The sequence below is a fragment of the Arachis ipaensis genome, chromosome B10, assembly GCF_000816755.2.
Source record: "Arachis ipaensis cultivar K30076 chromosome B10, Araip1.1, whole genome shotgun sequence".
NCBI lineage: Eukaryota > Viridiplantae > Streptophyta > Magnoliopsida > Fabales > Fabaceae > Arachis > Arachis ipaensis.
Genome location: NC_029794.2, coordinates 66,084,587 through 66,094,168, shown reverse-complemented (window position 1 = coordinate 66,094,168; position 9,582 = coordinate 66,084,587). Strand labels below are relative to the sequence as shown.

At 37.0% G+C, this 9,582-nt stretch overlaps 1 protein-coding gene and 1 long non-coding RNA gene across 2 annotated transcripts in view; both read right to left on the bottom strand.

The window, feature by feature from the left end:
- LOC107623743 (heterogeneous nuclear ribonucleoprotein 1-like) lies at positions 402–3,643 on the bottom strand. The gene is made up of 4 exons (XM_016326102.2): positions 3,546–3,643; positions 2,939–3,165; positions 1,518–2,721; positions 402–586 (listed from the first exon to the last, which is right to left on the bottom strand). The coding sequence occupies exons 2-4, from the start codon at positions 3,158–3,160 to the stop codon at positions 573–575; spliced, it is 1,440 nt and encodes a 479-aa protein (XP_016181588.1). The 5' UTR covers positions 3,161–3,165; positions 3,546–3,643; the 3' UTR covers positions 402–572.
- LOC107622111 overlaps positions 5,953–9,582 on the bottom strand; it is a 6,018-nt gene continuing 2,388 nt past the window's right edge. The window contains exon 4 of the long non-coding RNA XR_001616076.2: positions 5,953–6,181. This is a non-coding gene — a long non-coding RNA (uncharacterized LOC107622111). The remainder of the gene's footprint in view (positions 6,182–9,582) is intronic.

Here is a 9,582-nt window from a genome sequence, read left to right as displayed (position 1 = left end):
TAAATATACTAAAATTAATTACTACAACATAAAATATTTCATTAAATTCACAAATTCAAAAAATAAAATTTTAATAGAATCTTTTATTAATTAATAATCATTGTATAAGTTTGCTTCATGATGCAAATAAAATGAAAAAAAAAAATATTTATAGCACTTAAACTCTATTTCCATTGCGAATATCGCATTTGACAACAACTGACAAGTCTCCTACGCGCTCTTTATGTAGAATTGAAATTGGAGAATTTGATTCATTCTTTATATTGGATTCCATAACATGCTGTATTGCCTTGATGGTCATGAATATCGAGATATCAACAAATTGACTGTGCAGCAGGAAAGCTTTTCTATCTCTGGCCACTCTCTCCTCTTCAACATTCCTCCATGTAACTTCTATCTCCATATATGACTGAATCCTCAAAACAGGAACTCCAAGTTAGCTCTAGATAAACCAAACATCTTATGTCTTAAACCGAAATACAGTAACAACAGTAGCAGTGCACAAAATTCACAATTCAGCTGCTTCACCGGATTATCCTCGCCTACAAGTTCGTGTCATCATAACGATCTTCCTATGTAGCAATTCCTGAAACAAAGTTTTAAGTTTTCCAGCTTGGCATGCAAGGCAACTCATTTCATATCACCAACAAATAATTGAATAATTATTGAGATTACCCTTAAATCAAAACATGAAGTTAAGTTTATATTCATGAATGAAGTATGCAAGTTACTTTTAAGTTTTAAATACATATGTGACTTCCTCAGCTTTCGCAGCCACAACTAGATTATTTCATACAAGTTCAGATAGAAAGGTCACATAAATGTGAGGAAAACCATTCACTGTAATGTACTTGGAATTCTAGGACCTGAATTGAATGATATCTCTCTTATATGCACTCTTACTAAAGAATGCCAACTTGTTTTCATTTAGCTAAATGGTTTTAGATTTTTCTAAAGGAAACAATGAAATAAGAAAATCTTGTAAGTTGTATCACATCTAAAATCATGAAACAGGGAATACAATGAAAATAATCTGACATCTTTATAATTAATCTTAAAAATAAATGAAAACTATTTGGTTATTCTTATTAAAGGCTTGTAAGTGGGGTTAATGAATTTTGAGCAAAAGTATATAAAACTTCGGCAAGAAATTGTACAATGATGAGATAATAAAACTTTTCAAAATATGCCTGGATAACTTCACCTAAGGACTCAAATATTTACTTAAGACCTTATCCAATGAAATCTTCTTAGCAAACAATTAAAAAGAATAGAGAGCTGAGCACATGACTAGAACCAGTGACAAGTATTCGTAACAAACATTCATCTATTCATTGCATAAAAGTCCCAACAAAAATTGTGACAATCAAACTTCATTTCAACTCATTTTTAAGGTTTCTAATTATACTTATCCAGCTCTCATCACTTAAGTCACACTATTTTATTAAGCAGGGAGCAGAATAGACTAACTGAAATTGAAACCTTGAGATAAATATGAATTGGTACTTAGTTCTTACCCCTATTTGGCTGCCTCTTATTAATAGTATAACCACCAACATAACCCGGAGAACTTTTTCCTGAAACATCTGTAGCCGAACCACCAAGTCCATAACTGAAGGGACCAGATCCATCTCGCTCGGAATTTGAAGAACGCCATGTGGCGTCCCCATAAACCGAATTATTATTATTGTAAAAATCAGCAAAAGCACCATCAACGGCGCCATTTGAAGCAGTGTATGAAGATGTTGGGGCAATAGCAGAACCACTGCTTCTTCCATACCCACCAGTCCCCAAATTATAAGTGTTGTCACCACCTCCATAACCAAGGTTGCCACTATTCTGTAGCACATTGTTACCACCGCCTTGCGCAGAAACCGCTGAAGTACCCCAGTTGACACCAGCATTGCCAAAGGCGTTTCCTCCAACGCTTCCACTCCCGGATCCAACGTATGCACTGGAATTTGCAGAACCAGTTCCATAACTAAGGCCACCATTCCCCCACAAATTCCGTGTAGCGGAGCTGAAAAAAGAATTGCTTCCTCCATTACCACTGTCATACCCCATAGGGCTTCCAAGCCTATTGGAGCTGCCAATGTAAGGAGGATTTAAACCCCGACCATAGCTAAGATTACTATTGAAATTTGCACTCCTCCCAAATCCAGCACCCAAATTAGGTTCAAAATTCATGCTCATTCCATAACCAGATCCAAATGGAGCAAATCCAGTTCGAGCACTCGCAACTGGACTGAATCTACCGTCCACCTGAAGTCCATAGCCTCCAACAGCACTTGGAGTATATCCCTGAGTGAATCCATTTAAGAAGTTATTGACCCTACTCAAACCATAGTTGAATCCAGGAAGTGGGCTGCGATTCGGTCCTGGCGATAACTCCTTAGGTACTGCTCGCTTCACTTCAACCATTTTACCATTCAATTCATGGAAATTCTTAAACAAAACCTTGTCAACAGCCTCCTCAGAATCATAAGTGATAAATCCAAAGCCTCTTGGCCTTTGAGTGTTGTGATCATACATTACTACAACATCCGTTATAGTCCCAAACTGATCAAAGTACTTCTTGAAATCGCTCTCTGTCACCGTAGATGCTAAACCTCCAACAAATATCTTTCTTGTGCGACCTGGACCGGGAGAACCATGGACGCTGCCACTGTTTCTACTCAGTATATTCTGATCATCCCTGGGAACAGCCTTCTTTGCCTCCACCTAGTGAAACATGAAACATTATTGACTAACAATCAAGGAAAACAATGATAAAGACCTATCAATCCATCCAACCCGTACTAGATTTGCAAACTGAAGTACAATTCATTATCAGAACCTGTTGTTTCAGAACTGAGGATTTCGATGCCATGTAATTCAAAAACACAAACTAAATGTCAAAACTAAGTCTTAGAATTAAAATGAGACAAAAGAAAATTACCATCCTTCCATCTATATTGTGCTTCTCTTTTATGACTAAGTCTGCCACAGCTGGGTCCGAAAAAACAACAAAACCAAATCCACGGGCTCGACAGGTGGTGCGATCCTTCATTATCACTGCTTCCACAACCTCCCCATAAGTACCGAAATACTCTCTGAGTCGCTCTTCATTCGTGTCCCATGATATCCCCCCAATGAATAACTTGCCATTATCTGATTGCATTTTATCTACAACCAAGAGGTACAATCCATTCATTAAGCTTGAAAACTTTCAAATGCTAGTGCCATCATCAATAGAAAGTTAGAAACTTAACGAAGGGGAAAGATTTTTCAAAGCTTCTTAGGATAAACTAGCATCTAAATTGAAAGGTAGCCGAATAAGTGTCTTCCTAGCGGATCCAATTGATTACAGATAACTAATTGCAATAAGAAAAACATGAGCCACACAAAACAACATAAAAAAAATCCTAGTCTCAGATAGAATGCAAGCAAATACAGCTAGGATACAATCAAATTTTACAGCATTATCATTTATCAGATTGTTCAAATACAATATAGTCCCAAGTATGTATGAGACAGCCAAAAAAAAAAAACATTACAAAGAATACCTTTAATTATAACAAAACTGAGAAACTGTCTTAACGACGCAAATACAAAATATTGTGTCGGATTCAGTAAAGAAACATCGGATCCTTCATCAGGCAGTGGATTTTTTTAGTTATATTATACTATTTTTTATTTTTTATTATACTCAATATAAATATATTAAACTTAATTACTACAACATAAAATATTTCATTAAATTCACAAATTCAAAAAATAAAATTTTAATAGACTCTTTTATTAATTAATAATCATTATATAAGTTTGCTTCATGATGCAAATAAAATGAAAAAAAAAAATATTTATAGCACTTAAACTCTATTTCCATTGCGAATATCGCATTTGACAACAACTGACAAGTCTCCTACGCGCTCTTTATGTAGAATTGAAATTGGAGAATTTGATTCATTCTTTATATTGGATTCCATAACATGCTGTATTGCCTTGATGGTCATGAATATCGAGATATCAACAAATTGACTGTGCAGCAGGAAAGCTTTTCTATCTCTGGCCACTCTCTCCTCTTCAACATTCCTCCATGTAACTTCTATCTCCATATATGACTGAATCCTCAAAACAGGAACTCCAAGTTAGCTCTAGATAAACCAAACATCTTATGTCTTAAACCGAAATACAGTAACAACAGTAGCAGTGCACAAAATTCACAATTCAGCTGCTTCACCGGATTATCCTCGCCTACAAGTTCGTGTCATCATAACGATCTTCCTATGTAGCAATTCCTGAAACAAAGTTTTAAGTTTTCCAGCTTGGCATGCAAGGCAACTCATTTCATATCACCAACAAATAATTGAATAATTATTGAGATTACCCTTAAATCAAAACATGAAGTTAAGTTTATATTCATGAATGAAGTATGCAAGTTACTTTTAAGTTTTAAATACATATGTGACTTCCTCAGCTTTCGCAGCCACAACTAGATTATTTCATACAAGTTCAGATAGAAAGGTCACATAAATGTGAAGAAAGCCATTCACTGTAATGTACTTGGAATTCTAGGACCTGAGTTGAATGATATCTCTCTTTTATGAACTCTTACTAAAGAATGCCAACTTGTTTTCATTTAGCTAAATGGTTTTAGATTTTTCTAAAGGAAGTAATAAAATAAGAAAATCTTGTAAGTTGTATCACATCTAAAATCATGAAACAGGGAATACAATGAAAATAATCTGACATCTTTATAATTAATCTTAAAAATAAATGAAAACTATTTGGTTATTCTTATTAAAGGCTTGTAAGTGGGGTTAATGAATTTTGAGCGAAAGTATATAAAACTTCGGCAAGAAATTGTATAATGATGAGATAATAAAACTTTTCAAAATATGCCTGGATAACTTCACCTAAGGACTCAAATATTTACTTAAGACCTTATCCAATGAAATCTTCTTAGCAAACAATTAAAAAAAATAGAGAGCTGAGCACATGACTAGAACGAGTGACAAGTATTCCATATTAACAGCAAACATTTGTACTCTTACCAGCATCACTCTCTGCACTCTCATCACTTAGCACTTTTGTATTCTTACTGATTTTCCAGTGAATTGAACCAGGCAAACCATTTCTGTGACCTGAAAAAACTTCCATGGTTGAGAATTCAACACAAATTCCATGAAATTCACCTCAATCAAAACTCTTCATTAACCCATTATCAACATACAAATCATGAAGACTTGAAGACTTGAAGACTCAACTGTGTCTATGGTGTTTGCTTGGAGAGTGCAGAAGGAGCTCAGGAAAACCATCATGAAGATGCCGGTAGTCCACATGGGAAGGACTCGAAGCAATGATTTCAGCTACTCAACTTGTCCTACGGTGCATAGGCTCCATGGATCTTTGATTGAATGATCTGGGTTTAAGCCATTCTTTGGGTTTCTTATTATGCAAGCTTTGTTCAAAAACCTGGAAAGGAATAATAATATGATAATGTTTGTTCAAATTTAGGACAAGTACTAAATTACAAAATTACTCTGCATTCTTACAAAAGTAGAATGTTGCAAAAGGAGATCAAATGAGTAAATGTTCATTTCAGTCCTCGAGATTGCGACCATGATTCAAATTGGTCCTTGAAATTCAAATACTAGCAATTTAGTCCCTAAAATTATGGTTTGTGTGATTCGGTTTGACTTTTTATCTTGGTCATAAATTAGAAAGTTTAACTTGAAGGAATGAATTGCTATTTTTGAAATATTGAGGACTAATTTGAATTTGGCTACAATCTCAAAAGTCAAAATAATCCTTTACTTAAGGTAGTAACAAATTGCCTTTGAAGATGTTAGCAAAAGATTTTATTAATCAATATATAATAAAAAAAGTTAATCGAATGCAGACAAAATTATTTCCATTGGACTAGAATTAGATTTTCATTGGGTCAAACCTGTAAATAATTCTAAAACTAAAAAAGATGGCCAAATGGCTGTCAGTGATTATCAACATCTGGCCAGCAATAAACAATGCATAAAAACACAGTATATGAAAGAACAAAATTGTGTAAGTGTTAACCAATTCCCTCGTCAGTTAGATTGCAATGAAGAAAAGCAAAAGGTAGCAACAAGTGGATAATTAAATTATCAAAGGGTACCTAAAATATGTTGGGAGCCATGATAGTCAAGTGTAGTGACCCCAGCTACCATGTAATATCCGGTCTAACTGAAATTAATTAAATAATAAGTTAAATAGGAGCGAATACGGTTGGAAGATTTGGCAATTGGAATTTGATGATTTAAATATGATATTTGGATTCAGTGAATTTTTCCGAGTCGGAAGACATAATTTTCTGCGTAAAAGCGCGCAGTGGAATTTTGACCGGCAGTACCGGCTGAGACCTGTCTGGTACTGCAGCTGAGAAAATTGATTATGAGTAAGTAGGATTAAGAAATGAGGAATTATAATTAGGGGAGGTAGAAATATTTGAAATGCGATTTAGAGCGCTAATCTTAAAGGTTTTGGTCCAAAATTGGGCCAACAGACAAAAATAAGTGAACCGGGCCTAAGTGGACCCAAGACCCAACATATATAAACATTAGTTATGAGCATTTCAGCTCATTTTGCCCTAAAGAAGGGGTGTTGGGCGCTGAAATTGGGAAGAGAGAAGAGAAGAGAGAAAACCTAACTCTCTTTGATCTTCAAACCATCATAACTTGAGCTACGGAGCTCCGATTGACGAGCCGTTTGCGGCCACGCGTTGCTCTTCTCATCCTCTACAATTCTATCTAAGTTTGGTGGTGAGTATTCCATTCATATATGCCCAGTTTTCGAAATTCCCCACTGTTACACGTTTTTGGGTAGTTAGTGTTGAAATCTTGTGATTTTGGGTGTTTAGGGATACTCCAACATAGATTCTAAGTGGGTTCTATCCCTACTTCATATGGGCTGAGGTAAGAAGTGCTCAAACCCTTGTAATTTGTCATTTTTATGAGCCCTAAGTTGATGTATGTATGTGATATTGGTTATGTTAGTGTATTTGGTGATGTTGGTGCACAATTGGGAGATTGGTATTGCTTGAAGAGCTTTGGTAAGGCTTAGAGCTAAGGTTGGTGAAGAATTCCAAAGAAGAGGCTCAATTGGTTTGGCTACAAGAGGTACGGTTTAAGTTTCATTTAAGTACCATTTGTTGTGATGAGAATTCCTAGGCTAGATGCCCCTAGGATTAAGTTTGGATTACGTAAATGGTTGGTGCTAATATGCATAGTTAATATGTAACGTGAATTAATGATTGGGTTGAGAATTGTGTGACCTTGTATGCTTGGTGTATTGAGAATTTGATGTACTGGTAATGAGTATTGATTTTGTGGTTTATGCATTTAAATTGTGAAAATTGGGTCGGAGGCCGTGAATTTTGGGCCAGAGGCCGGAAAAAGGTAAGAAAGGTAAGTCGATGTGTGCATTGTATGATGGCACAAGTGATTGGATGAATTTCAGATAATGAATATATGAATGATTAGGTTGGTTATTGAATAATAAGGTTTGAGAAGTTGAAGTGTGGAATTTGGTAATTTTGGGTGAATTTATGTAGATGAGGTATGTTTGGTTCGGTTGAGATATATTATGTGATCATATATGTGATTATGATTATTGATGCCTTGATGTTATGATGATGCATTAGAGATATGTATGTTGTGATATATGCTTGAGGAATGATTAAGGTTGATTTGTGGGTGAAATCACGTGATAGTGAGTATGATATTGATTATGTATAATGATGGTTGATTGAAAATGGTATTATTGGAAATTGGGATGAGGAAGGATGTATGACATGATATTGTGTTTATCCTTTAGCCATTTGATTGAGAAGTGTTAAAATGGTTGGATGTGGTTTTGGGAATTTTTGGTAAAGTGTCAATATGTGAGTTGAGGATGGCTTGATGTGGATTTTGGTACATTTTGATTGATTTCAAAAAGGGTTGAAATTGGCATGTTTTGGTTGATTTTGAAAAGAGTTGAAAATTGCTTGTTTTGAAAATGGCACCTTGTGGTTTTGTATGAAAAAATGGTTTTTGGGCACACTTTGACGGGACATAACTTGGACTACGGATCTCTGTTTTGTGCCAAATCTGTTTAGAAATGAAATTGGATCCGGGATGTCCATGCCGTTCGAAGAACGGGTGAAAAATGATTTAAAATGAGAAAGTTATGTCCGTCGGAAGATTGGGGGGTTGAATCTGTAAATTCTGCAGCTTTTAACTTAGAAAATTTTTAGCAGAATGACCCTCCACGCGTAGGCGCACTTGGCGCGTACGCGTCGTTCTTCAAGAAGGCACCATCCACGAGTACGCGTGCGCGTCGATGCGCTGCACCCAATGCCCAGCTATTTTCCAGAGAGTTGTGCCAGAGTTGTGCCAGTTTTGTGCCTGGGCGCAAGAGCACCCACGTGTACGCGTGGCTGACGCTTGCGCGCCGTTTGGATATTTTTCAACCCGCGTGTTCGCGCGTATGACGTTTGCGCGTCGATGAGTTTTTGGCCATCCGCGCGTGCGCGTAGAGTGCGCGTACGCGTGGCCCTGTTTTTATGCCAAAGATGGTTTTTGAGTTTTTAAAGCCAAATCTCATACTTCTAAGCTTCCAATCTCATCCCTTAGGTATTAAATCATTATGATATGCCTAGCAATGAGGAAGGAACTAGGGGATGTGGTAACTTGCGAGTGAAGCAAGGGAAAAGGTTATGATCAATGATGATCAGATATGATTATATGAGATATGGACGGTGACGGTGGAAGTACCGTGTAAGCCATGAGCCGAAAGGCTATAATTATTGATAAATGGCCGGTTCTTGATTGAACCATGGGCCGGATGGCTGAGTTATTGCCGGGTTACGGTAAGGCCATTATTGTTTATGGCTGAGAATACATGCCTATTTGATTAATAAATGAATGTGTTACATGGATAACAATGAAAAAGGTTAAAATGTGATGTGTGACCCCGGGTAGTAGGCAGTGGCGTTGTCCACTTGCTCCGGGTATGAGACGGAAAAGGATGTTTATGATAAATGAGTTTAATTATGGAGTTTTGAACACATGTGTATTTGTGATACCTGGGTAGTAGTAAGGTGGTGGTTCGTCCCGCTTGCTCCAGGTTAATGTTTGAGATTTGATAACAGTGATGATTGCTTCTAAACTGGACGAATGTATGTTTTGAGATCCTGGGTAGTAGCAAGGGTTGTGGTTCGTCCCACTTGCTCCAGGAAAGAGATTGAGACCCTGGGTAGTAGCAAGGGTTGTGGTTCGTCCCACTTGCTCCAGGTCAGAGATTGTGACGCCTGGGTAGTAGCGGCAGTAGTGGTGAATCCACTCGCTCCAGGTTGAGCTTGTAAACACCCGCCTGGGTAGTAGCCGCAGTAGTGGTTATTCCACTGGCTCTGGGTTGAGCGGGTAGTAGCAAGGGGGTTGTAGCTCAAACCTACTTGCTCCGCAATGGGTGTTTCTGTCCAATGGTTAGCTACCAGGACATGTCGGGTTGGCTATATAACCGACAGATGATATCATCAGCCATAGGGCAGGCATTCATCATTTGCATATGTTTGAATTGTTT

What these genes read in the sequence shown, in the direction of transcription:
- LOC107623743 (XM_016326102.2), bottom strand. Translation starts at nt 3,160, where the DNA reads ATGCAATCAGATAATGGCAAGTTATTCATTGGGGGGATATCATGGGAC. An exon ending in ACAATATAGATGGAAGGATG is followed by an intron (nt 2,722 to 2,938) that starts GTAATTTTCTTT and finishes ATGTTTCACTAG; the next exon opens with GTGGAGGCAAAGAAGGCTGT.